Consider the following 27,288-nt stretch of genomic DNA (forward strand, 5'->3'; position numbering starts at 1 on the left):
GAGATTCTGCCTGCCCTGTTCTTACTCCTTCAGGGATGGAAGTCTGAGGGGCACTGTGGCTTCTGTAGAGCATGTCTGAGTATCCCATGTTTCCTAGGGACGGGAACACTGCTTGAAGATGCTGGAAGAAGCTTTGAGCACCAATCAAAAAGTTCCAGCAGCAGAAGGAAAAGGGTATGAGATGAGAGAAAAGGGGTAGCACACTGAGTACCGTAACACAGGGCCTGCTCTTCCCTGAGTAACGTAGCCACTCTCAGGGAATAGCTTTTGAAGTTTTTTGGTCCAAGGATGTAGTTTCACTTAACAGCATCCTTCTTGTGCTGATGTTCAGGATCAGATACGAGGATTCGTGTCTGATTCTGCCAAATCAGCTTGATCCAGGAGTCGCAATTCTTCCCTGTCCCACAAGATGGGGATCGTGTACTTCTCAAACTGAGCAACTGGAGGACTTGGATTGAAAACTGCTTTCACCACCCTTTCCGTTCTCCAGCAATTCGCCGCTGCATCCCTTAGAACTTAATGGGAAGTTATCCCTTATTCTTGCGCCGGAGGGAGTGAATGTTGTACTTTCTTGGGAAACGCTTAAACATTCGTGTTCCCTTTGCTGCTATAGAAGTGTGTCCTGCCAGAAATCACCCCAGCCTGTGTTACAGGTCAGACCCTCAGGCCTGTGCTGTGGAGCTGGAGTACGAAGCTTTCCGAACCAGTAAAATGGCAAACTCATACAAGGCAACTGTGCTAAAGAAGGTAGGGCCATACGTCTGCTGCTGTTCCCTTGGATGTGCTGGGGCCTCAGCTCAAGGGGAGATAGGGTAGAGTTTGTGTGGGAAAGATGAAGGAGCAGCTCTGCTTTGCCTTGGATGTCTTCCAAATCTTTCTTCTTGGTTTTGTTTCTAGGAGGGCCCAGAATCACATTGGTTTCACATCTTTGTTGGCTTTACAGGCTTTCGAAACCTGCATACCAGTGCAAGGTTATCCAAATATCCTCTAGGGCTAGCAACCGAGGGAACGGGGAGTTCCTCAGGCCGTCGCTGACAATAGAGGAGCCGTGGTTTGGGTTAGCTGATTGCAATAAGTCTCTTTCTTAGAAGATGTTCCTGTTCTCAAGATAGGCGTCTCTCCAGGGGAGGCGTGTTTTGCCACTATGGCTTTTAGGGTGTACAGAGGCAGGAATTCATAAAGATTTCTGGCCATTAGAGAACATTTCTGTTCTCTTTTCAGGTAGCAGAAATCAACAAAGCCTCAAAACAGGGAGAGCTGTTCTCAGTCTTTGGGTCCGGAACTGGTGGCAAGAACAGCTTAGAAACAAAATCTGGGTCTGCCGCAGAAGAGGACGTCCTCCCCGCATCCCAGGTGTACTCGGTGAGTGGGACAGACAAGGAGGGAATGGTGTGCTTTGGCTATCTATCTGCTTTTTTATAATTTTAGTTTAGGTCCTTTGTGTGGCCATAGCTGTATATTGCTACTGGAATCGCTTTCCCTGTCTGTCCTTTGGTTTTGGAGTGAGATCAGCTGGTCATGCTGGTTCCTATTAGTGACTATCAATCATCTATGTGCAGGCCATACACCAAATACATTTTTCTCGCCTTGCTCTAACCAAGGGTGCTGTCTGTCTCCTCACTGCGGGCCCGGGCCTTTAACCTAACCCATGCCCCTGATGTCTCAGCTGATGGTTATGTTGATGAGTCGGTTTTAGGGCCTTCCCCAGCTTGCGGCTGTGCGCGCTGGTGTATTGTTTACAGAAACTTCGCTCCTTTCAGGGTTCTGCACACAGGGCTTCCTTAATGCTCTCATACCCAAAACTCCTTCCTTTCTCCCTAGTTCAAACCCAAGCGCATGGGAGCAGGATTCCCAAAGAAATCCAGCTTGTTCCAGACAGCTTCAGAACTGCTGAAGGTCCAGGAGGAGAGCGATGCAAAGCCTGTCAAAAAAGAATTAGATTGTCCAAATGGGCAAGACAACAGCAACTGCAGTCTGGAACTGGACACCAGAAACCCTGTTCTCCAGAAGAAAGAAATAGCAACCAAAGCACTGTGTGAGAGTGCTGGGGTAGAAGTACTCCTTCCCGAAAAGAAGGGACAGCAACCCAGTCCAGACGCAAAAGCTGCCCTTTGCAATAGCCCCACTAAGAAGTCCAAACCTAGCAAGAAGCAGCAAATGCTCGCAGAAGCGGCCAAAAAAGAATCACAGGACATTTCCAAATTCTTTTCCCTCCCCAAAGGTGGGTCTAAAGCCAAAAGTTGCAGCTCAGCAAAGGAAGATGGCTATTCTGCAAGCACACTACCTCAGGTTTCTTCTCAAAGCATGTGTCAAGAGAAATCAATACCTCAGGAAAACAAAGATGTCTCTGGAGAAGATGTGACTGGACAGTCCCAGGCAGAGAATGAGGAGCTGGGAGAGACAGCAGTAACACTGACTGAGAGAGAGGAGGATTTGAAGACCCAGCAGGCTGCTGAATCTGAACTCCTTCAGGAAGAAATTGCTGTAAAATCCAGGTAAAATCTCTACCTCTCTGCTCCCTGTGTTGCCCTGTTAACGAGCTGCAGAGCCACACCAGCCTTGTCCTGGAAACTGGGATCTCTATTAGAGCTCTGGGCTGGCGAGGGAGACTCTTGCTTTACCGTGGGGAGTCTTGTGGCCACTGACGGTGACTGCAGTGATATCTTCACTGTGGAACGATTAAAATCGGCCTTCTCTCTACTCTTCCCACTAGCGTTGCTGAAAATGTCGCAGAAACTGAGCTAACTGTTGTTGGGGAAGGTGAGTGTGGGAAGCGACCAGGATCAGATGAGGTAAGACTTTTAACGGCTGCTTGTTTCCTCTATTTCTTCTGCTCATCTTGTGCCAAGTTTCTCTCTGGGAGTGATACTCCTGATCTGAACTCACCCGATATAGTGCTATTTATCTGGGGAGGGCCCAGCTGCGATTGCAGCAGAGAGGAGACCCGTGGTTGCGTTGCGCTCCCAGTGTCCCCCCGCCGCCCGCTGGGCCAGTGCCGGCAGCTCGGACTGCAGCGGAAAGCATCCCCTCCACTCTGCTTTGTTTCCTCTTCTCTGCAGCACACGTGACTGCTCCCTTGCTGGTGACTTGCCCGGAATGAGTCTCTCCACCCCCTCTAGATCTGTAACTAACTATAATTAGCAAGCTGCTCTCCCAAGTCACGGGAACAACCACAGGCCAATGACGCACAGGACCGCTCGGAAGCGAACCGTGCTCACAGCCTTCCTTGCCGTTCAGCCTCTGGTTCTGCTTTTGGCACCTGAGACTGCCCGGTAGCTGTCTCTGCTGGCCAGTGCCGTTTTCTCCTTGCTCTTTCAAATTGGCACTCCTGGAGTGGTTGATTTTTCCTGAGGGGTGTGTTCTCAGCAGACATCCTGGGAAATCTTTTCCTGTCAGTTTTTCCTGCACAGGACAGGGTCTAGCAATTAGCTGCCCTAATAAGAGAACAGGGTAGTTCTAAATGTGGTCGTCTTAAAGGGTTTTTCTTAAAGTCCCTTTGTGTGGAAAAGCGCGTTATGTCTGTACAGCAAAATGGGTTACATACATACATAGATTGCTGCATGGTAGTCACTGTAGGGAGCGCCTGCAGGATGCTGCAGAGATTCCTGTTTTCAGAAGGTAGTGGCTGCTTGGAAGTGTAATGCTGCCACGGGAATTAATGATGGGTTTGGTTTTCTTCTGTCCCATCTCCAGGATCTGGAAAGCCCTGCAACAAAGCGGCTACGGACAGTGGCAAAGTCTTCTATTCTGTCCCAGCCAGAAAGCAAAAGTGTTGGTCCCACAAAGAAGAAGGTGACTTTTGATCCAAACTTATCACAGTGTGATAAAGAAGGAACCAGCAAGACCGTACAGCCAGCGACCAAAGGCGTCTCCCTCAAAGAAACAGCAGACATCGTTGTCAAATATCTGACCCCATTCTACAAGGGTGGCAAATTTGCTTCCAAGGTAGGGCACAGCTCAAGACCCTCTCTAGCAGGAGGAGACTGCATCTCCCTAGTGAGCTGGGGCTCTGAGGAGGGGAAGATGAGCTGGATACCACATTTCATTTCCAAGTCACATCTTGGTATGTGCTGTTTAGTGACGCTAGGTGCAGCAACTCACCTCTCCCAAGAAAGGGTTTGTGTGTGAGCTAGAGCGGTATCACGCTGGTTCCACGCTGCTTTGTGATTGTTCATGTTTTCACACTAAACTCTGGCAAGTTTTTCAAAACTCCCACCTGTGGAGCGGCAACACGTCTGGTGTAGGTCACTTGATGCGTTCCGCAAGGCAGCGTGCGTGTGCGTCTCCGCACGGCAGGGGCAGGTGTCTTTGCAGGTTGGCAGCACGCCTGTAGTCTCAACCTATGAACGGTTTGTGCTACAGCCAGCCTCTAAGGGCAAGACCAACGTGGGAACAGTCTGGCGCGGTAACCAATGTCTGCTTTCTGCTCTTTCTCGTCCCCAATTCTGCAGGATCTGTTCAAGGGCTTTGCTCGGCACCTGTCTCACTTACTGACTGAAGAGCAGAACCCTGCCCGCAAGACTGGTGAGTTGGCAGCTAGGGAGAGCACAGAACCTTGGGTTCTTTTGCTGCTCAATGGATTGATGTCTTTAGAGGGAGCAGATGTCTTAAGTATCCTCTCAAAGGTGGTGCTTCCTCTCTTGCAGTGAAGGAGGAAGCACAGAGACTCATCAAGGAGTTTTTCAAAGCAAGGGTCAGGTGCGAGAGTGAGACAGACTGGCAGGAGCTGCAGAGCTCAGAGAGCTGATCCTTGCATCACGTTGGCATCATCCTTCCTCCAGCAACGGGAGCAGGGGACCTTGAAGAACTCAGACACGGAGGGTTTCATGAAACTGCAGAAGTGAGCTTTCCTTTCCCACTGCATTTTTTGCTCACTTCTGTCCTTAGTGACACGCACTTCCAGGAAACCAGTTTTTGTGAACTTGGGGCACGTTTCTCCAATAACTGGGCGCTGAAGCCCTCTACCACCTCTTGCCAAGAGGTGCGACGTCTGCATCTGCTGGGCAGGTTTGGGGCTGCTGCCTCAGGTGTTGCGCAGCGTCTCCAACCTCTACTCCCTGCAGCCGTCTGGGAAGGGCTCAGACTTTCCAGCTGGGACTCTGCTTTGGGATGGCACCTTGCTTCCTAGCCAGCTCCTCCCCTCGCTCCCCCATCTCTCAGTTCTTATTTCGGTGTTGCCAATAGAAGCCTTATGCTACGAGTTCACTTGCTTTGCTCAGGGCTGCCAGTGACGAACTTGATGGTTGAGTTCCTGGATGGAATGTTTCCCCTTGAAGGGCAGGAGGGGAGCGTTTTGTTTTCACCATGAAGGCAATGCCTACTTTCTGAAGGTGGAGAAACTCAGATTCTTTTTCTTTTAATCTGAACTTTTTTTTTAACTTTGTCTAGTTCTGCCTGCCCTTTAACTTAAGCAGTGATGCTCTTTCAGTATTAACCTCTCCAATAGTGGCACCAAGGCTGCCAACACTTTTCCAGCACTTGCTTGTAACCCCTAAAGCCATATTTGCTCCCTGTGCCTCACCCGCAGTCCGCAGTGCAGAGGGCAACGCTGCTGTTATGACTGGTTATGGTACTGCTGTGGCCCTCAGACTGACACTGGGGTGCCCCTGCTGCTATATTTATGTAAGGACCTGAACCTTAGGGTGTCAGTGGGCTTGAAATAACCCGATTCCCTGGCACAAGTCCTCGCTGTTGGGTTTTTGTTGGGCTCTGCCTTTGTTCCATGCCTGTAGAGGCTGGTGGCCTCAGGCACTGGTGCTGCTAGAGGAACCTGCAGCCTGAGAGGCCATCAAACAGGCTTTTGGATCACTGTACTCAGCAGATGTATTTTTTTTAAATGTACTGAAGGGTATGTGCGGAACTGACAATAAAACAATGTTATAGCTGCTGTGGACTCTTCTTGAAAGCTTTTTCTTACCAATTAATCATACAGACTGGTCTAAGATACGTTAAGACTCCATCACTGTGAACATAGACATGAAAGCTCATTTCTTGGCTGAACAGACAGCTAATGAAGGCAAGCCTGGGATGGGGTGGATGGGAAACGCGCCAGCAGACGCCCCCAGCCCCTTACAGCTGCAGCTGTGAGCCTAGCTGCCTTCTCCAGCTAGAACCAGAAGGAGAACCTGGAAACGCGTAACTCAGAAGTCCCTTTCATTTTCAGCTCGCTCTGCTCGCTGGAGGACAAAGGGCTTCACAAGGAGCCTCTTGCACAACAGAAGTACATTTCAGCTGTTGCCTGCTGGCTTCTATTTTACCTTCCCATTAAAAATCCTGGTTCATCGGCCACTTAAGTGGGGTTACTGTCTCTCCAGAGCTCAGTGCTTATAGAGGTCAGCTGCTGCCTGGGTGAACGTCTCAGAAACGCTTTGTTTGTCGCCTAAGCCGGGGGTCCGGGAAGGGGTGGTTAAGGCATGGGGTTGTGTGACAAAGTGCTTTATCGCAGTGTGGGAAACTTCTACCCTGATGAGTTGTGCTTCTGTGTAAGGCAGCAAAAACTCAGAGAAAGGGAATAAGGATAAGTTAATCTTCAGAGGTCTTCTCTATTCCTTTCTTTCATGTGGCTGCGGTGCTTTACCAGCCTTGCAGTAGCAGTGCTGCAGGAGGGTGGAACATCCCTCAGCCAAGACCTCACAGGCCACAGCGAGCAGCGCTTGAAGGGAAGCTCCTGGCAGGGACGATGCTGCAGTTACTGCTGGCATCAGCTCACCAGCAAGAAGCTAGCTGTGCACCATGTGCCGATCTATCCCATTCCCAGCCAACAGCGACAACCTTTTCCTTGGGTTTTGCCAGTTACCTGCAGGTCAAACTTCCCATGTTAGACGTAAACCAGTATCTGTCACATCGTAGCGGCAAAAATCTCTCTGTGATTATTTTATTGCAATCTCCTAAAGTGCAGATACTTTTCAGCTGTAGCAATAAAAATAAATTAAGCATTTTTGTACAACCCAAGACACTCTCCTCTACTGCAACACAAGTGCCATTTGAATACGCCTTCTCCATGGGCACAGAGCCACCGTTTAAGTATGACAGCTGCATGGACATGACTGACTTCTTTATAGTAGAGGGAAACATATGCGTATAATTATGTCAGTAAGAAATTAATTAACAATAAACTTTCTTACCATTGCAGCTCAATCTGTGCCCCAGCATATGTGTTAATTGTGTATTAACACTGATCTGCTTTGCAATTAAGATGCTTTCTACGAGCTCCCGCTTCACAAATCCTGCTACAGGGCCTCTTGCATATCAATACAGAGAAAAAGCTGGCCTGTGGAAACCACCGGTAGCCAGTGCAGTCATTTCATAGCCTCAGCTTTGTGTTGTGATGCACAAATCTCTAGCGAGCCTCAGTCTTTGCTCATGTTAATTAATTCAGAAAAGAAAAGAACAGTCCCCCACTGCATAGCTTAAGGCAATTGCTTGCATCTGTTCAGCTGCTCTGTGTTGGAGCCGGCGATGAAAAAGCAATGGTGTGGCAAGGGAGCCCTGTGGTTTGTTTAGCCAGGGCATGCTTCACTTCAAGGACGAGTACTTGGGGGCTGAATGGCAGGCCACAAGGGTGATGGTACGGTCCAGTCCATCAACAAACACTGTGGTGGCAGTCCTGGAAAGCAGCTGTCTGAGGTCATGGGTGTCTTTTGGAAGAGTCCTCTCCAGAAGACAGGGCGGGGGCACTGAACAAGCTCAAAGAAAGGGAAACGGTGCTGTTCTGCTTGGTCGTTCTCCTCCTCTTTTAGGCTTTAGTGGTGCGGCTCTGTTTTATTCAGGATGGCAACAATCGTGTGATACATTTCTTTAGCCTGTCAAAACACAAATCGTTAGCAGTCATTCTCTGCCCCAGAAATGGCTGCTCCTCATAATTAAATATTCCCATAAATCACTTTCCATAATTAAATATGAGGTGGGTGCTGGGACAAAGCTGCACTTTGGGGCCTGGGAAATGCAGGGCCCCATCCACCGCTGGGACAGAAGAGAGCAGTAGTGCTGGCTCTTAGCAGAGGCTCAGCTGGGCAGTGGAGGGCAGTTCCTGAATTGCCAGGAGGAAGCTGCAGGTCCGGGCTGCTCTCACCTGTGACAGTTCAAGCCACATAGACTTGGGGCTGGCAGGTGAGCCATAGTTCAGCTCTATGCCGGGAAGCCCACCGTCAGAGTTAGGCCGCAGGGTTCGCATCTTCTGCAGCTCTTTCAGCGGAATGACGTAGGAGACCGCCTGTGTGAGGAGAAAAGCCACAAAACACTCTCTGGTGCAGCCCAGACAAATAAAACCATCTGATTCTCACCAAGGAGGATTCACCTCAAGAGCTTATATAAAGCTGAGACAAGGACTGAGACACGGGGCAGTGTGTACAGAACTCAGGGCAAGCTCCCGCTGCCAGCACGCCCCTGGAGCTCCGTCAAGACTGGGACAAACAGGAATGTGACCGACACTGTTTTACTGGGGACCATGCTTGTTAGCCTGGTCACTGGACTTAGAAAAGAGCACATAGCAGCACTGCCCTACCACTCCTGTCACTTGCTTTGGGCTAGGGCTGTTGTAAGAGTGGCTGTGATGCAGGAAAATATAGTCTCTTCCTCCACAAGTTCTTCTAAAAGTCAAAGTTAACATCTGACAGACATCAGGGCTCTGGCCTCTAGGGAGGAATTGTCTGGCATACCAGCGTGGTGCCGTCCACCACAATGATCTCTTCTTTATTCACGCCAAAGAAACAGGGCACACAGATTGTGTCATCGCTGACTCTCTCGACAAAGTAGGTGTTGTAGCCAAAGAAAGGCAATTTCATCACGTGCTCTGTAAGAAAGCAAAAGGTGGCTTTCAGGCAGCAGCATCAGCCAGCGATCTACTGCACCAGGCTAAGGTGGCCAAAAGCTGCAGGTGTTCCCAAGCTTTTCTGCATTAAAAAGTGAGATTGACAACTTCTCCCTCCCTCCCAGGCTGCTGATACTCAATTCTCAGCAACCTGAATAGATGTCCTGTTCTTTTCTGACCAGAAGAGAGATGTGCAGCCAGAATATCAATTAAAACACAACTTATACAGAGCTCTGAAAATCTACTGCAGACTTCTGCAAAAGAGGTGGGACTTCTACCGTGATCACCGTGTTTGGGAACGAGTGCCAGTCTGCAGGGGGAGGCTGTCGGGGAGTGACATGTCACGGCCCATTCCCGGCTCCAAGGATCCTCGCCAACCTCATGAACTGTCCCAAAAGCACGTTCAGAGCGGCTTCCATCATGCTCACGATAGACAACTCAAGCAGATCTGGACGTCTCCTCACCTATGAACTGGATTTTTGCATCCACTGGCTGGAGGGGCTGCCTGGTTCTCAGCAGCATGCCAACATGGTTCTGCAGAGCCTGGGGGCTGATGGAGGACTGCAGGGCCTTTGGCGTGTACTCCTTCAGCTCTTCCCTGTGCCAACAAGCAGATAGTAATTCAGCCCCCGCCCAGCTAAAATCGAAAGATCATCCAGGGGGATTAAGAGGGAGGAGGGGATCTGGCACCAATTTTCAGTTGCACGGCTGGGGGCAAGGGTGGAGGCAGAGGGGAAGAGCACGACAGGTCGTGTCTGAATTGGATAACGTGGAAGGAAACCCCAGAGACAGTGAGACCACCATTTTCCGCAGAGAAGGCGGCTGTGCACTGCTGACTAGTGCACTGGGAGAAATCCCCCCTTTCTGGAGACAACAGGAGCTCTTCCAGCTAGGACTGTAGCATGGCAGTGAAGCCACAGGGTGTTTCTTTCACAGCAGTCTCAGCTGAAAACCACCTTACTCCAACTCTGTCCTGCTGCTGTGCCTCCAAAGCACTACAGAGAGCAGAGCTCCCCATGCCCAGCAGGGTTATGCCGTTACCCCCTGCTGCTGGTGGCGTAAGGGGATCTGATGGAGACATTACCTCCACTCTGAGTCAAAGTGCATAAGGATACAGGAAGGAAGGAGTGTGAAAATACAGCTTGGGGCTGCAGGACAGAAGCTTTCCAGTACCCAGGGACATTTGCATTCCCATTAGGCATCTCACTACAGATTTCAGGTGCCCAGGGTTGAAAACTCTGGCACTTGCGAGAAAGAACAAAGGAGCATTCATCCCAACTTCATTCTTGGTATTACAAACACATGGCAGTCAAAAGAAACATGCATGGCACCCTCATGACCCTCAGCTCAGGAGTCACAAAAGGAAATGTGGATCAGAGACAGACAGCATTAAGTGCGAACAGGAGGTAAACTTTCTCGATTACGGGCAGGAGTCAGTCACTAAGTGACATTAATTAGTAGCTTGCATTCACCAGAACTGTCCATTCCTTAATTATCCGGAGAGTACTTTCAGGCACCTACCCCTGACCCCTGTGGTGCCCACAGCCATTAGAGACAGAGACGCGCCACGAGACACACGTACCTGGAGGGAGCAGCGCTCTGCTGCTCTGTTTTGGCCCAGTGCTGGAGCATTGCCAAAATGCCCACCTGCACCTCCATTTCTTTACTATGGCCTAACAGTATCCTCCCGTTCAGGTAATCCCACAGCACCTGAGGAACAGCGCAGCAGAGAGGCCTTTGTTAAACCTCGCAGAAGGTACGTGCAGGCCTGGGCAGCGCCTGGCTGCAGAGACCCACGTCCTGCCTTGCTGATAACTCATCCAGCTCAAGCCAGTAACACAAAAGCAAAGGCTTTCTGGGCTCGGGAAGAGCACGCAGAACTGCACAACGCATATCTGGAACAAGACAGCTCATAAACTAGGGCTACAGGCACACTGCCTTCCTTGCACCCATAGCTTCAGTTATTAGTCATTCCCAGAAGCGGCATACAAAGCCGATCAGCCGAAGCCCCCTTGGGACATTCCCACTGGCCTGTACGCTAACTCTGCCCCTGCTAGGGAGGTTCCTGGTGCGACCACCGCCCTTGTTGCTTACCTGTCCGTAATGAACATCAGTATAAATTTTGTTCTCAAAGTGCAGAGGTGTCCTCCAGATGAGCCTGCGTAAAATCACAGTGACCAACTTGTCCTCCAGCAGATAATCATGAAGATACTCCTCCGATCCTATCGGCCTCACCATTTTATCTGCATGTTTACGCAGAGAGAAGGTCATCACTCTTGGTGCTGAGACAGTGGGCTGAGCTCCATGGCCTGGGACAGGAGCCTTCCTGCACGCTTCTGTTCCCCCCTGCCCTTATGACTCCCAGCATCAGCCATTCCAAAGGGACACGGACCCACACAGACACACACATCTCTCTCAGGAACAAGCAACTCGGCCCCTGAGAAGGCACAATCCTTAACCCTAGTAACAGAGGGAAACTGCTGAAGAGGAACCTCCCCAGAGCCAGCAAGGGTGGGGGAACTATTCGAGACGGTAGCCATGGTACTCCTGTTGGAGAAACTGCTTTAAGAAAGAATCTAGACGCTAGTCTCTACTTGCCGAGATTATTGCTGTCGCTCCTGATGGCAAAGAGAACAAATTCCTGCATCTCTTCCTGTTCGCCTGCCCCCATCTGCTCACAGATCTCCTGCAAAACCTCCTTGGCCACCTGAAGCGAGGAAAGAAGCAAATAAGCACCATGGCCAGGCAAGCCCAAAGCAGAGCAGTTAGGCATGCTGGGCTCGTTAGAAGGCAGCAGTGTGGCGCTGGCTACTGGACAGAGCAGCAAGCTGGGCGAGGCATCCCAGCGTTGTGCAGGCCCTGCAGAGATACGCTGCTACAGGGACTCCGAGGAAGCGAGTGGGAAACTGTCACAGCACTATGGGAAGCACAGGCCAAGCCCAAGGTTTTGACAGATAAGGGAGTTCCCTGGTGCGGCTCAGAGTCCAGATCAATGAAGAAATTCAGAGGAGAAAACTCACAGTGAATGTCTTGATTCTGGTGAGGTATTCTACGCCTCCAGGCATCAGTATCGCTAGCCGGCGGGCACCATGCCCCTTCTGCAAAGGACGGTCTTTAGGCAGCAAGACATGCAGGATCCCATCAGCCCCACAATTCTTCCTCCCTCTTCCTTTGTCCTCACCTCTGTGTTCCACTACTTGCCTGCAGTACCTGCCTCTTCCCCGCCCATATCCCTGTCAACTCCATGGCACTGCACTTCCCAATCCCCTCGCAGACATACGCCTCATTTCCTCGCTTGGAACGCTAACCACCCCTGCAACACCGCACGTGGCACCTCCTGGCAAGCCTCCGCCCTCCCTCTCTTCCCAGCATCCCCACTTCTCTGCCCCTCAATACCAGCAATGCCTCCAACTCCACAGGGAAAGGAAGGTGGCGACGGCCCCCATACATGAAATTTTTCCGCAGGTTGCTCTGACAGATCTTGGCTATATCTGCAGGAAAAGGAAAAAGCTTCATGTACTGAGCCAAACAGAGGACTTGGCGTTGTCTCCTGTGGTGTTGGGTCATCCTGGCTGTGTTGAATTTAACCCAGGGCTGGTGCTAGGAAAGGAAGGAGACTTGACCTCATCTCCCGCTGTGCCTGGACACATCGAAATCATGAGGGGGCAGCCCCAGACAGTGCCCGGGGCAGCAGGAATACAGAGGAATGACAGGATGGGAGAACTAGAACCCTCTTCTCTGGCAGGATTCCAACCCAAATACCTCACAGCTGATGACTCTGGAAGACTACAGCCTGCCTTTCCCCCAGGTCTAGCTGTCAAACTGGGCCTAAGCCACAGGCCTAAGCCAAGCCTCAGAGACACAATTCCACCTTGCCTGAGCGAAGATGCGATGGGAAATGACCTCTGCAAACAGAAAGACTAGAGATACAAAGCAGACTCTTGCCTGCAGACTCAGCTCCCTCAGTACCCCACTCATGTCTCCTGCCTAACAGGATAAGGGAGGTTTTCCCATTGGACCATGTCCCCACCTGGATCCTGTCTTCTTTCCTTGACCACTGGGCCTTGGTAACAAGGAGGCAGCTGTTTATTTTACAGGACACAGAAACAGTCATACCGTGGTGGGTGCTAGATGGATCACTGCTGGCTAGCTGCAGGAACTTGGTGGCATAGGGCATCAGAACTTTAGAAGGGAGGAAGTACCCAGTTAGCAGGTTGAGGAGCAACCAACCACGCAGCACACTCTCCCTGCGGGACAGAAAGAACTGTGGGCACCTTGGAACAAGACAATACCTGCTCCAAGCAGCTCAAAGCAAGCCTCTGCCCTTCTGAACACCTATGGCAGTGGCAGAAAATTAAGTGGCGGCCCTTGGTCAGAGATTTCTTATGCTGAGGAAGGGATTGACTCAGTTATTCAAACAGCAAACAAACGGAACAATCAAGGGCCCTCTGACGCCACTGCTGCCATATTGCAGGGCAGTGTGGGGTCAAGCCAGTCCTAACTATTGTACCAGTTCCCCAGGCTTGTGAAGAGGAAATCAGGGCTCTGAGCAGCACCGCTACCAGGAATGTTTACCGGTGCCCAGATATATCAGCAGCCAGAGACAGAAGGACAAATATCCATTGAAGCAAAAAAGCCAAACCCAATGACCGGCTAAATTTCCCGAGTGCTCAGCAAAAGCCCCAGCAACTGAGCAACTGGGACCAGTACGTCATTAGGGGGCAGCCTCTCCCCCAGCCCTGCTGTCTGTGCAGCCAGGCGGAGGGTTCCCCTCCAGCTGTGCACGCACAGGAGCTGACAGTGCTGGTACTCACTGGTTAGGGTTGAGGGTGACCTGTTTGATGACCTGGCAGTAGACCTCATCATGCAAATTTTCCTTCTCCTTGCACAGCTGCATTCAGAGAGGAGAAGACAACATCAGAGAGGGGACGAGAGCATCAGAGAGGCCCCAGGTCAGCTGTGTGCCATTCCTCTCCCAGTTCCAGAGCTCTGCCAATGTGGCTTAAAGCTTAGGCTTTGCAGCCTCTGGTCTCTAGTGCTATCTAGGCCCAAAGAAGGAGAGGCAGGTTGTGCTCTCATCCAGACAGCGATGGCCAGGGAAACCATTTACATACAAACCCTCCCCTTGATGTTTTTTCGTCAGCCTCTCCGTTTCAGCTCCTTTTCTTCCATAGGAAGTTGCATTACAGCTCTCCCTGCTCTCTCCCTTCCCCACAAGGTCTTGGGCCTTCATTCCCATTGGTGCTTCAGCGCCTTGCCCAGAAGAAGGTCACAAACCTGAAGGATTTCATAGATGCACTCAACCTCATTCTGGTTCTTGAGTTTTGATTGATCTCCCATGAGTCGCATCACAGCTGCAATGCAAAGGCTAGCATTTAGGTCTAAGTGGAGGTGATCCTGCCATAGGGCAGGCAGTAGACTAGAACATGTCCTGAAAGCTTTTCTGCTCCCCGGGCTCTTACTAGGCTTGCATTGGATGTGTGTACTGGTTGGGACATCAGCCCAGGCAGCGTGTGTTCTTCGATAATTTGCACTCGAGGCAAAGTGCGTTTTGCTGGACACTTTCAGCAAGGACATGGGTAGTTATTAACTGCAGAAGTGCCTTAGGAGAGGCCCTCCTCTCTGAGTTTTCATTCCTCGCTCTGGAGCCTATGTGTGGCCACTGAGGCCATCCCACTTCCCCCTGCTCCAGCCTCCAGCCTCTGCAGTGTTGTGTCCTAGGGAGGCACTTACTCTTGAAGTTCTTTGTAGCAAGCTCATTCAGCTCACTGTCAGAGTAGTAGAGCAAAGACGCCTGGATCGGGACCTGCAGGGCCAGAATACAAGGGTAAGCTGGGGAGGCAGATCCCAGAGAGCTGTGCTGCAGGCTTCACAAAAAACACAGGCTCCCAGTATCTTGCAGGCAGCACTGAAGAGTAGAGGGCACCTACGCTTCCCCAGGGACTGCAGCCAAGGATCTGCCCTCTGCGCTTTTGCCATGTGGGGACAAAGCTAGAGGCAACGCCAGGGCTGGGATTCCGGCTGTAGCCATGAGAAGAGACTGGGCTCACCTTGGTGTGCTGGACCAGGTCAGCTGCATTCTTCTTTTCAGCAGACATCCCCTTCAGTCCCTGCCTAGACAGAGGAGAGAGAACATGCAATCTAAGAAATATCCCCAGCAACGGCTTGGTGTGGGTCAGGCTACACAGGTCCTGTGTGTGCCTTTTCAGGAAGGACCACAGCCTACTCACATGGACTGAGCCTCTCGGAAGTAGGCTGTGGCGAAGTCCATCATGGTATAATGATCGCCAGCAGGGACTAACATGGTGCTGTCGGGATCTGATGTCAGGCTGGGAACAGAACTCTGCAGGGACAGGCACCAAACCCACCCTGAGAAGTCAGCTGAGGAACTGCACTGTGTATTCCCCTCGCCTGCCAGACCTAGGAAGGCCTCATCTGTGTGTGGTGCCTCCCCCTCCCACTATGATGGTATTTGAGTGTCTCCATCTGTAAGGATTAAGTGGTCATCTTCTTCCCTCTAGCCTTGGAGGTTGGACTCTACCAGGGCCATGGACCCACCCCAGCAGCTCCCACAGAACCTGGCCGTGTCCCCTAGCAGTTCCTCAAGGACAACTCACCTCCCTGCTGGTGTTCCTGCTCTCCGAGGAAGCTTTCATGCTCTTGCGCAGCCCTCCACGTCTGTCCATGCTGGTGCTGAGGTAATCGGGGGCTGCAGCCAGTTGCACCAAGCTGGTGGGGAAAATACCACAGTGGCCACCAGTGGAGCCAAACTGCCACCCTGCAGAAACAGGGGAGAAAGAGTCAGGAACCATGGCAGCTACCAAGAGAAACGAGCAGTGAGGCATCTAACTGGCAAAGGAGAGCAGCACACTGACCAGGCTTTCCTGCATGCTAAGATAACGTCCCCTGTAACTATGGCAGCTGGAACAAGGTGGCTTGCAGTCAGGGAATGGCAGAGCTGAAGGCTGACTAGGCCAGCCCTTAACAGTCTGCTTTCCTCTGGTTTACTCGACAGCAGCACATAGAGCTTCTGGGGCACCATGGGTCCAGCAGGCCCTTGAAGCCAGTCCCCACCTTTCCTGTAATCTCGACAAACTCCCTCACCTGGCTCCATGCCTTGCATGGGCAGTAACTTGATGAGGTCACCCTTCTTGAAGCTAAGAAGGCTCTTGTCATCCGTGATGTGGCTGCGCAGAGCAACGACGTAGTTGGTATCCTGGGGAAAAAGTGATGGGGAGGTCAAATCTCATCCCCAAGATGTGAGAGACTCGGGCCATGTCATCCCATGGACCCTCTCAGGTCCATGTGGGAAACCACCTTTATTCCCTACTGCACTACAGCCGCTCCCTCACCTGCCTCAGCTCCTGGATGAAGAGTTCCACCATGGCCTTGATGCACGGAGCCTTTGGAGAGTGCAGGAAGAGCTGCTCTGTCTTCAGAGAGAACTCCAGGGCATTGCTGCCCTTCAGTTCCACTGACAGCACATCTGCAAAGCTGAGAACACAGCCAGCATGCTCAGGCTCCTTCTGCCAGAGCTGGCGATGCAGATCATGGGGATGGGAGCTCATTCCAAGGACTGAGAATGGAGACAGGCCTCAGCATGCTCCAGAGGGTGGCCTTTCACCAGCACCGTATTACAACAGTAACAGCACCATAGGCTGTGCATGGCTTTCACCATACCACTCTGAGGACCTGCCTTCTGATGACACGCATGGAGCTGACTGATAGCTAGCACTCACTTCTTGTGAGCAAAGCACAAGGTAGGAAGGAAAGGGAAAGGCCAAACTCAATAGAAGGAGGGTCAGTGAGTCGCAGCTGGCCTAGGACAATCCTAGAGAGCACAGCACAACCAGACAATTTTCAGCTCACCTGTTCAGTCTGCATCCTGCACTCTGAAAGTGTCCTGCAAGTGACAAATTATCATCCTGCAGTAACCAGTGCCCTTTTGCTCACCTGTAGCTGCAAAGACTCTTCAGGTGCTCAGGATTATAGCCAGCTGCTTTCACCACCTTCAGCAGCCGGATGCCCCGGTGAGAAACACCCAGGATCTGGACATCACTTCCATTTTCACTCTGTAAGGGAAGTGCAGCAGAGAGCATCAAAGGCTCCATCCCACCTGGACAGGACGCAGCAGGGAAAGAAGATGCTACCATATCTACCATGAAGGAGGCCCTAGGCTGACAGAGGTGTCAAACCCAGCGAGGTACAGAAGGCACAGAAGAATAAGTGATGTGTGGCCAGGCAGGGAGACAGAAAGAGACCCAAGGTGAACTAGAGTCACACAGCTAAAGCAAGCCCAGGGTCTAGTGAGAAGATTAAGACTCACATGAACTGGGAAAAGGCGGGAGAAATAGTTAGCCCAGTTATCCCGAGCAGCCACTACAATCCTCTTCTTTATCGCATCCTCCTGAATAGACCGGACATCGTTGCCGACCCGGAACTCCACTAGCAGGGGTACAAAGCAGATACTTTCTCAGTAAGACAGAGATGGCCAAATCTTCCTCTGCCCAGGGACCCATTCCCACCAGTCCTCCTCAGTGATTACAGCACAGCAAACAACATGCAGAGGTGAAAGGATACCATATTACTTTGCACACACCAGTCTACTACCAGTTTCTCTCCCCCTCTCCATGAAGCTCCTGTCAAAGACAACAGTTGGATTTTGAGACAGCTCAAAATCCTATCCTTGGCCCTCAGTTTCCTCTCCCCACAATAAACATATCAGAACTAAGTTTTTCTGGCTCAGGGAAATTTCAGGGGTATATTCTGGCTGCTTGGAATAAACAAACATTCCTACACTGCACTACACAGCACACAAAAATGTGCTTTCTTGCTGCAGTGATAAACGTTTCTCCTCTGCCCTAAGTCCTGCCTGAAAGGGCTTGGAGGCCAATTTCTCGTTTCAAACCAAAAGCTGGGATGGGCACAGGGAGGAAGGGATGATGGGGCTGTTAATTACTCAGCAGGTCTTTCATCTTGCGCTTCTCCTCCTTGGAGATCCGAAGGCAGGAATCAGAGAAGGTGTCACGCATGATCTGCAGAGGAAGGAAACAGAGAGGCTTCCATTGGAAAGGCCACATCTGAGTGTGCTGGAGCATCTGGGGCTGTTAAACAGGCTGAGTTTCAGAGAGGAGTGAGCAGGGGCTTTACTGGGTGGACCTGGAGAAGGGACTAAGACCACTAGGAATACAGAAGCGAAGGCAACTCCTGCAATGTAATTATGGAGTGTTTTGTCCCCAAACAGAGAGACAGCAGGCCCTGAGTCATTCACCAGTACATACCTGTTCACACAGCAAGTTCAGACAATAAGGGTGACTGAAATTTTCTTTGGGGTAAAACACCTGCAAGAGGAGAATAAAAACAATAGTAATGTTACGATGTTTACAGATGTTGCAGAAATAGCTCCCCAGGGATGTTTTGTAATCCATAGGCCCTACTGCCAGAGAGGAGGGAGGCCATGTCCGAGGACAGGCAGGGAAGAGACACTGTGAATGCAAACAGAAGGACCAGGAGGGAAGGACCAAAAGTGAAGTGGTGAGACCGTGGGATGAACCCTGGTCAGCTCAGTGTACTCTCCAAGACTTGATTTTAAACACATTTGTACTATTTTAACAGGAAAGCACCAGGTAACAACCAGGACATTTACTTTATTTGTAGATTCCTCAGTGCTTTACAGATGAAGGAAAGGACAGGTAGGGAAACAGACACCAGAGGCAGTAAGGCAGAGCAGGACCCAGATGTCCGATGAGATGATCCCCTGCCTCCGACTGCTGTGTCATGGGATCTCCTCCCAGAACTGTGTTTGTGCTCTTATATCACACTGGGTGCCTATGGCAAAATTATTTTAATCAAATGTGGGACTAGTTCCCTCCCCCCATAGCCAGCCCTCAGCTAATGAACCGTACCTCTTTGCGCAGAAAGATTTTCCAGGCAGGGTTGTCATAGGAAAAGCTGACACTGTTGGTGAGCTTGTACAGCTGGGTCTTGATACCATCATCATCTGCTACTGTTACAGTAGAGTCTGTGTGAGGAGAAAGAGCAGTGAAGATGGGCTTTGCTGACTACAGGGTCACCTTCCCACCTGCCAAAGACCTACTGAGAGAAAGGGGACAGTGCCACGTACCTGATTGAAGATTACTGTCAAGAACCCTCTTGAAGGTCAGTGATCAGCTAATATGAATGCATGCACAGAACAGCCATCATGTGAGCGCCAGCATTCCTGATAGCATTTATACTTGCTGTATTAGCCACAAAGTTCAGTGCTCATAATAGAAACACTCCAGAGACAGGGAGCACACAGCGTCCCAGGGAAAATACTACCGCTGTGCTTAAGCTCAAAGACACAGTTTCACTTTATGTCATTGTAAAAAGGCTGCTAAAGGTTTCAAAAGGACAAAAAAGTTCTTCACTGAGCTTGCAGACTGCAAGGTTCTGTACAAGGCACCTAGTACTTGCACTGGATTTTCTCTGTGCAGGAGATCTATTAAAGACAGGCTCAGTCTGAAGACAACCATTCAAAGGCATTGCTTTACAAGGCAGGAATATCTTCATTTAAGCACTCCCAACTTTCAAAACTTCAGAGTTCATGGACAATCAAGAAATGCAGTAGATCGCACAGTTCATCTGTTTCTATATTCCTATTCAAAAGCACGTAGGGATTTTTCAGGGTAATCCAGTTACTTTGATTTACTTTCACAGGACTTCCTAAAGATCCATTTTTTAAGAGAGGCAGAGTGAAGCAGGGACTTTTTCTTACACCAGAGAAGCTGATGCAGGATGGAGTCCTGCAGTTATGTGCTTGACTGACTGTTCCTTGCATGTTATAAAATGTGATGCCGATGAGAGGTTTAAACAGCTTGAAATACATTGGTACATGTATCCAAAATAGCAGCAAAGTATAAAATGAATTATGGGTCCAGGTTCCCACTGCAATTCAGAGGCAAAACCTAGGAAAGCACAACACTTCCAACCTCCTGCTGCGAAGCATTAGCTATGCCATTTTTCAGGTGGGCAGCATCCAGACACTCCTTATGTGGCCAGTGTCCAAGGTCTCCCAGACTCTCATTCTCCCTGAGAAACATTCCCTCATTCCTTAGCCTGTCTCTAAAGACCCTCCACAGGCTCTAGAAGGTAAAACACCTGGCTTCCCATTCCTTCCTGGTCTAAAGTCCATCCATCGAATTGCAGCTTTGATAAAGTAATTATGCTTCAGGTAGGTAATAAAATGTATTGTGGACTGGACCTTGATAAAGCTGTAGCCCAAAGGTCCTCTCTGTTTTTAGCTGCATTTTTCACAGAAGCCCAGCCCCTCCTTCATCATTTGTGCCTGACATCCTGCACTACACTGGGAAGAAAGGGAGGAGTTAGAGCTGGGAAGTGCCACGCTGAGTGCTGGGCTGGACTGGAACTATGGGGACAGCCTCTGATTTCACACAGCCCACTCAGTCTTTGGCCAGCTGGCTGATGACAGAACATGCGCTGCGACTCTCCCAGGCCGCTGGGCTGATTCTGACCCCATCTCCTCCCACCCAGCCCCGCTACCAAATCCTATTTGGGTGAAGTCAATACTCACCCTTCCCTGTGGAGTCCTGCAAGCCTTGGTTGCCAGGCCGGAGAGGTGAAGGCAATGGTGGGGCAGGAGGGAGAACAGGAGGGGAACCTGGTGGCGTACTCTGCTGGCTGAGGAGGGGAGGCAACTCCTTGATAGAGCTGGAAGCTGAGCCTGGCTTGGGCTTGAGAGGTGGAGGTATTTTCTTCTCTTGTGGCAGGGTGGATGGCTGCAAGACAGCAAAATCATTTGACCCAGTCATTCTCTGCATTACTGTGCTCTGTTGTGACACTGCTGCTATAAATCATCCCTAGGGCAGCAGTCCAACTCTAGAAGCAAGATCTGTGGGAACAGGGATACCAGGACCTTTAAATCAGCACATGATCTACAAACAGATGAAGATCAAGCAAACCGAGGTGCAGAGAACTAAGTATTTGAGATTGAAGCCTCCAGTTGGAAAGAGGAAAAAAGGCATTAATGGGCCAAGACCTTGGTGCCAGTCGTGGGGAACATGAGTTTCTTGCTTCCAGATCAGCCTTAAACATACCACAACAGGACTTGCTGCTCCAGAGCCTTTTCTCCAGGACCTCAGGTGACTTTACAGACTGGAGCCCAGTCTAGGATGGGCAGCACCATGGTATGAGCTCACAGCTATCTAGTAACCCAACAAGAAATCACCTGGCTGCTACTGCACTACCAAGTAGCTCCCAGCCTGTTGGAGGCTGGATGCACAGGCCCTCTCTGCTGAGCTCTTAGGTGACCGGAGAGCAAAGAACTCACTGATTTGGGAGACTGGAGGTTCATCATTCCCAGCTTGGCCAGAGCCTCATTTTTGGGGTCGTTCTTCTTCATAAATGGCTTGGCCACTTTCCTGCAAGGAAATGGGGAACACAGTTACAGGAGATGCAGAGGGGTTGTAGCCACAATGGAGCCATGTGGCAGTGCTGGGATATAGTCCCACTCATCTCCTTCCTGCCCACCTGGGTGGACCACACTTTCTCACCTGGCAGGCTCGATAGGCTGGGGCTCGGGGGCTGGCCTGCTCTGGTACATTTTGATGATGTTGCGGATCTCCCGGCTGGGTGCAGGCCGCGACTCGGGGCCTGAAGGCTTCACTACAGGTGGCTCCTTCTTCGCTTTTGGTGTCTGCTTTTTTGGCTTTGGCTCAGGAGGCGGCAAAGGGGGAGCAGGAGCTATTGGGGATGACAGCTTTAACCAACAGGCTAGCAAAGACAGAGGAGAAATCCCTTTATCTCATTTGAAGCTTCCCCTCTTTTAGCCCTAGGTTGACTGGCCATGGCCTTCCACTGCCTTGCTTTGGGATCCCACTTCCCAAAGCTCAGGCCTTTCTCTCTCTCTCTTCTCTTCTTTCTTGTCAAGATGCAGACTCCCAGAAGAGCCAGAGCCTTTCCTTCTCTGGCTATATCCTGGCCTGATGCTCCTGCCAAGTTCCTGGTTGTCAGCCTGCTTGGGTCTCCACTGCACAGCATCTTACCTGCCTCTGTTTTAGGGCTGGGCTTCTCTTCTTTCTCCTTCTCCTGCTCCTCTTTCTTCTCCTCCTCCTGCTTTGGCTGTGGATTTGCTGGAGGGCTGCAGGTTTTGGACGGAAGCCTGACTTTCTTCACTCGGATATGTTGCTCTCCTGCATAGAAAGGGGGACCTGAGCTAGTTAAACCCACAGCCAAAACCTACCACTAATGGCCTGGTTCCCACCCATGCAGAAGCCTATGCTTTCTAGAGGCGAAGGAGGGTATGGCAGTCACAAGCCCAAAGATTTCTAGAAAACTGGCAACACAGCACCTCACACTCTGAATTGTAGCCAGCTGAGCAGGCACCCAAAACTCCTGCTACACACAGCGCCAGCAGCTCCTGCAGGGATTAGCTGGGTTCCAGAGAGGGAGACAAGAGCACCTTGTTATGCCAGGGAGACTGCAGAACAAGGTGTTAAAATGAGTGAAATTCCCAAAATGGTAGGTGCTCACCCATCTTCTGAAAATATTCTCTCTTCTGCTGGAAAGTTTCCGGAGCATAGTCATCATCTTCACTGTCAGAGAACTGGTCTTCCGTGTAGTCATAAACCTGCAAGCAGTTCACAACACGCTCAGTTAGCACTAGCCAGCAGATACCTCCGTAGTGCCCTTAAGTTCAGAGGCGCTCTTCCCTCGCCAAGTTCTGATCTAGAACTTCTCCCCATCTGTGAGTATACGAGGAGATCAGTCTCTGACCCAAGGAATCATTAACCAAGTCCAGAGAAGAAGGGGTATGTAAGAGGCCCAAGACAGCTTGCTGGAAGATAAAGAACTCAGAGTGATGAATTTTCCTATGGAAAAATTCACATCAGCTGGGAATTAATTGGCCAACACTGCAGCCAAACCTCCACAGAGCTAATGCCACCATGGTTTGATCCTGTGTCTTAAAGACTCAGCAAGTAGAGTTTGAAAGGCCTCAGTACCATAGGTAAGCCTAGTTCTCTTCAATCCTCTCTGCCAAACCACTGCCACACTGGAAGGGAAGCAGAGCAAATGCAAATCATGAAATTCAAAGCAAATTCACCACCACTGTTTGTTTCTCATACCGGTTCTTCTGCCTTCGCTGGCGGTTCTGGAGCCTTTGGTGGTGGTGCAGCATTCTGGCTGCTGGGAGGCTTCTTGGGTTTTGGGGAAGTGGCTGGGACTGGGGCTGGAGCCGAGGCTTGGGCTTGTGGTGGACTTGAGACTCTTAGCCTTGAGTTCTCAAGAGACTGTTGCCACCGCTGCTGTTGCTGCTGCTGTTGCTGCTGTTGCTGAGAAATGCTCATGGCTTGAAGGGTCACCTGCTGGGCCTGGAGGAAGGAATTAGAATGTCCGTGAGCTCTAGGCTACACAAAACCACCAGTCACCAGTCAGGCTGTCCCATGCTTTCACTGGTAATCACAGAACATCTACATAGTTCACTGCAAACTTCCCAGTGTTATGGACAAGGCATGCCCCGGGAGCCTGCTCCCACCTGGCCAAGTATGCAGAGCTCCTAACAACACCCCAAAGACTCAGCTACCAGTGAGATAGCCTGGGACCTCCAGGCTCTCATGAGGCTTTAAACAGAAAGCAGAATACTGCAGATCTGCATCTGTAGCAAATTCCAGCTTAAAAACACATGGGAATTACAGCTGAGGCTTCTTGGGGCCTGCTCTTGTCCCTACTCACTCACCTATGGTGCCTCAGTGTCCCCAGGTACACAAAGTGGCAAAAAGAGGGTTCCCAGTTTTGCATTCTTAAATAATCCCAACTTTATATACCTAACCCTCAGCACAAGCGCAGAGTGTTACAGAGTAGGCCTAATGCAGGAGGGACACAGCACATACACCAGCGTGTTGTTCTTCCCCAGTTCCTGAGCCCCTCCCAGCCAGTCCCTTCCACTCACCATGAGCATGGCTTGCTGGCTGATAAAGGCTTGCTGTTGTGCTGCTAACTGATTGGGATCTACAGCCGGAACCACAGGCTGGGGCATAACCACGGCTGTGGAAGACACACATGTCTGCAAACACCCACAGGCAGTCGTTCCCCACCATGCCTGAGCATCAGCCCAGAGCCGAGTGCTCACCGCACACCCTGCCCGACATTCCAATGCACAGGCTCCGCTACGACACCCACCCTTCCACCCTCTTCCCCCGTACAGTTACTGAAACACTGTGTTATTACCTTGCATAGGCGCAATCCCACCAGCCGCTGGCATCATAGGCATGGCTGCTGGCATCCCCATCATCGAAGACATGGGCTGGTAAACCGGCACTTGAGTCACCCCAGAGAAGCCTAGAGGCAAAAGGCCACATGCACAGTGCTTTTGGGGAATCCCAGATCAGAAAGCGCTGATCAATCCCCACAGAACACGTCACGTAGGCTGGGTACCTCTGGGTCTCTCCACATGCACCAGCCATAGGGACATGTGAATGGTTTATCTCTTCACACACAGCAAGACAGAGCAAAACTCAAGTAGAAAAAGGAAACCTAGGGGAAATGTGTGGCCTGCCAGACTATACAACAGCAGGATCCAGACCCTGCTTCTGCAGTGTATCTTAGGACACCACCATCCTTCATGACTAAGCATATAACTAACTTCTACCTATGTATGATTACAGAGAAGGGTTTCTTTTGAGGGTTGGGCAAAGATCTCTGGGACTGCCAGATCCATACTGGTCTCTGCAGGAAGTAGCAAGGGTAAATGAACAACGAGCCCTGGCCTGGGTGGCATCGTGTATCATGTGAAGGAACTGCGGGGAGAAAGGAATTCCTCTTCTCCCAGCAGTCAAGTCCCACAAGAGGCCACAACACAGAAATCCCACTGAGGGCAAAGCCAGCAGAGCAAGGGGCATGGAGATCAGTCTCAGCTAGGAGTGAGTCAACACACAGCACAGGTCTACTGAATCATGATGTCCTTGCCAGTGAGAATGGCCCACGGAGAGATCTTCACATCCCTCACTGATGTAAGTAGCCACATGAGTAACAAACTGGCCTCAAGCCAGTGACCTGTAATAGGGCTTGTCGTGCCCCAGAGCCTCTACAATAGCCAAAAATAGTCCCAGATTCAGCAATGATCTGAACAGGACATTCCCCACCTTTCTGAAACTGCTGGGTGTGTTCCTACACATGCAGATTTCTCGGTGCCATTAATATATTGGTGTTTGACTCCACCCTACCGAAAATACCTGAGTCTTAGCTCCACAGAAATGAGGAAAAGTAAAGAAACCAACCAAAAAAACCAGAACCTCTACAGGGTTCAGACTTACTAACCCAAGGAATAGCTAGAGATGATGGCAAAGTCTGTAAGGAAGCAATAAGAAAGATTAAAACCCTCCTGAGAAAAGCAGCGACTATTTTGTGAAAGCACAAAGTGAATAAAAGGTGAATACAGGACTTACGAGAATTGGCCTAGGGAAGAGGTGGCCTGGGTCAGAAGCAAGCTACCTGTTGCCTTGACCCCAAGACCAACTCGAGAGAGAAATTAAAAGCAGAACAAAGGTGGCACCCTTACCTAGCACCTTCCCCAAAGCATCTGTCTCCCAGCACCTCGGAGTGAGGAGTGCAACTTCTGATGACCTATGCTAAAGACCAGTACTCTTCATGAATCAGTTGAGCCCATGCAATAATTAGCATTTAAAGGACTCCCTGACTTGTGCTCACTGAAGCTTATGTAGCCCCACGGGTGTTCCCAGCTGTCCCCATCCCCTTACAGACCTGCAGAAGGAAAGATTCCTCTCTGTGTGGGTCCAATCTTCCCACCCCCTTTCATGCGTCCAGTCAGACTCTCCCTGTTTTCCATATCCTGCAACAAGAAAAATCAGAGTTATCTGGGCTCAGAGAGGCAGACTTCACAGAGGGAGAGCCATCCAAAGGCATAGCTGAGCTGAGCAGGGGCAGAGCGCGTAGGCAGAGGCATGCTTGAGGGAGTCACAGGGACAGGAGAGCTGCAGAGAGAAAGTTAAGATGGAACATCAAGGCACTTACTGATACTCTGGAGCCTTGGTGCAGCACAGTGCTGAACAGATCATCCACGTAGTCATCCAAGCCTACAGGGGTCCTCGCGTCATCTCTGAATCTTGGACCTAAGAACAGAGAGAAGCCTGGGGACAAGGCAGGTGAGGAGCACTCCCCTGTCTCCACTCCCTAGTAGACAGTCATGTTTTGGCGTGGAGTCCTTCCTTGCTCTACATCAAGAACCACCTGGCTCCCCCTCTGCTCTGATTCCCTGGCTGGGGCCCATCTGGCCCGTCTCAGTGCCATCCACAGTCCTGGGCAAGAGCTTACCTGGGTGGAGATTGTTGAATTCTGGAGGCAGGCTAGGTGGTGGGAAGGTAGGGGCCCGGATGCCTGGAGCGGGAGGGATCCTGTTGAAGAGGAAAAAGAGATGAGGACAGCACAGAGTGCTGAGAGAAAGACGAGCCACCGGGTGACAGGGCCACAAGTGGTGGGGCAGGAGGATTAGGTGACTTACGAATCCAGGTCAGAGTTCTGGAAGAAGCTTCTCTCCCTTTCAGGAGCGATGGGGTACCCAGCTGAGGACTGAGAGGGGCTGCCGAGGTTGCTGGTCTCCTCTGTCTCTCCAATGAGGTCCAGCACAAAGTCACAGCCCAGCAGGTCCTGCCACGTGTTGCCAGTAAACATGGAGATAGACCACCCTCGAGACTTCTTATCACAGCCCCTGGTAACAGGGAAGGGAAGGAGAGAAATTGTGTCCAGGTAGGCAGGGGAAAGGGAGAGAAAGGAAAACATTGCATTCAGTTTCTTCTCACCTTGTCTATCCTGGCTTAAGACCTTAAGATTTAGGGTGTGAATCAACTATTAATTGCCCAGGGTCGGGAAAAACTAGAATCACTCAAGATTTGTCCTTTTTTTTTTTTTTTTCATCTTTTCTCTGAAGCTGCTCTAACAGATCACACCAGTGATTCCTCTGTTCCTAAAGAGGCCATGGGTAAGGAGCAGCTACTACGCATCTGACCATATAAATCCTAGCCTGCAGCCCCAGCCAGTCTGAACCTTAGAACTAGTGACAGCCTCTTTCACACCCCCAGATCTTCTCCCGTCCTCTGGCAGTACCTTGCACTCAGAAGCCAGCCTGCATACTGCTCCCCAGTCATCCAGGACTCCACCTCAGCTGAGAACTTCTCCTCTAGCACAGAAAAGAAAGTCAGTACACACAGCCTCCCTGGCAGGACCCAAAGCAACACTTCAGCTCTGCAGGACACAGGCAGATCCCAGCTGGAAAGTCTTACGCACTCCTGGGGGGGGGGGTCGGTACAGGAGGACTGAAAGCACATGGAGGGCTCCACATGAACGCATTCACAGCTGAAATAACTGGTGGCACAGGTTGGCATTTCCAACCTGACGGTGTCCCGGTTCGCTGGGGCCACCACACCACTCACCAAGGAGCCAGAGCAGGGATGTTCTGCATTCAATTC

General features: G+C 50.8%; 2 protein-coding genes across 10 annotated transcripts in view; one reads left to right on the forward strand and one right to left on the reverse strand.

Annotated features, from left to right (window-relative positions):
• RECQL5 (RecQ like helicase 5) overlaps positions 1-5,347 on the forward strand; it is a 38,556-nt gene extending 33,209 nt beyond the window's left edge. For 6 of the 9 annotated variants that reach the window (XM_082326896.1, XM_082326895.1, XM_082326897.1 and 3 more), the window contains 8 exons: positions 98-174; positions 654-747; positions 1,222-1,362; positions 1,822-2,495; positions 2,714-2,792; positions 3,694-3,945; positions 4,452-4,524; positions 4,626-5,347. In XM_082326896.1, coding sequence (XP_082183022.1) covers positions 98-174; positions 654-747; positions 1,222-1,362; positions 1,822-2,495; positions 2,714-2,792; positions 3,694-3,945; positions 4,452-4,524; positions 4,626-4,747 — 1,512 coding nt within the window. In that variant the 3' untranslated portion in view covers positions 4,748-5,347. Of the gene's footprint in view, positions 1-97; positions 175-653; positions 748-1,221; positions 1,363-1,821; positions 2,496-2,713; positions 2,793-3,693; positions 4,064-4,451; positions 4,525-4,625 lie in introns of all 9 variants that reach the window. The other 3 variants (XM_082326893.1, XM_082326892.1, XM_082326894.1) reach the window with 3 other exon arrangements.
• Positions 5,348-7,742: 2,395 nt separating this feature from the next.
• Positions 7,743-27,288, reverse strand: part of MYO15B (myosin XVB) — a gene marked incomplete at both ends in the record, with an annotated part of 44,608 nt that continues 25,062 nt past the window's right edge. Inside the window, 36 exons of the mRNA XM_082326532.1 lie at positions 7,743-7,802; positions 8,072-8,212; positions 8,658-8,791; positions 9,274-9,407; positions 10,392-10,519; positions 10,904-11,052; positions 11,408-11,516; positions 11,830-11,907; positions 12,206-12,300; positions 12,926-13,056; positions 13,624-13,700; positions 14,087-14,163; positions 14,543-14,615; positions 14,860-14,923; positions 15,040-15,152; positions 15,427-15,587; positions 15,914-16,025; positions 16,162-16,303; positions 16,763-16,881; positions 17,136-17,254; positions 17,769-17,844; positions 18,091-18,150; positions 18,715-18,830; positions 20,382-20,586; positions 21,138-21,228; positions 21,361-21,550; positions 21,853-21,999; positions 22,340-22,436; positions 22,933-23,178; positions 23,757-23,851; positions 24,035-24,145; positions 25,568-25,655; positions 25,838-25,935; positions 26,138-26,217; positions 26,325-26,531; positions 26,927-26,999. Coding sequence (XP_082182658.1) covers positions 7,743-7,802; positions 8,072-8,212; positions 8,658-8,791; positions 9,274-9,407; positions 10,392-10,519; positions 10,904-11,052; positions 11,408-11,516; positions 11,830-11,907; positions 12,206-12,300; positions 12,926-13,056; positions 13,624-13,700; positions 14,087-14,163; positions 14,543-14,615; positions 14,860-14,923; positions 15,040-15,152; positions 15,427-15,587; positions 15,914-16,025; positions 16,162-16,303; positions 16,763-16,881; positions 17,136-17,254; positions 17,769-17,844; positions 18,091-18,150; positions 18,715-18,830; positions 20,382-20,586; positions 21,138-21,228; positions 21,361-21,550; positions 21,853-21,999; positions 22,340-22,436; positions 22,933-23,178; positions 23,757-23,851; positions 24,035-24,145; positions 25,568-25,655; positions 25,838-25,935; positions 26,138-26,217; positions 26,325-26,531; positions 26,927-26,999 — 4,196 coding nt within the window. The remainder of the gene's footprint in view (positions 7,803-8,071; positions 8,213-8,657; positions 8,792-9,273; positions 9,408-10,391; positions 10,520-10,903; positions 11,053-11,407; positions 11,517-11,829; positions 11,908-12,205; positions 12,301-12,925; positions 13,057-13,623; positions 13,701-14,086; positions 14,164-14,542; positions 14,616-14,859; positions 14,924-15,039; positions 15,153-15,426; positions 15,588-15,913; positions 16,026-16,161; positions 16,304-16,762; positions 16,882-17,135; positions 17,255-17,768; positions 17,845-18,090; positions 18,151-18,714; positions 18,831-20,381; positions 20,587-21,137; positions 21,229-21,360; positions 21,551-21,852; positions 22,000-22,339; positions 22,437-22,932; positions 23,179-23,756; positions 23,852-24,034; positions 24,146-25,567; positions 25,656-25,837; positions 25,936-26,137; positions 26,218-26,324; positions 26,532-26,926; positions 27,000-27,288) is intronic.

This window comes from Platalea leucorodia (genome assembly GCF_965183815.1).
Source record: "Platalea leucorodia genome assembly, chromosome: 14".
Lineage (NCBI taxonomy): Eukaryota > Metazoa > Chordata > Aves > Pelecaniformes > Threskiornithidae > Platalea > Platalea leucorodia.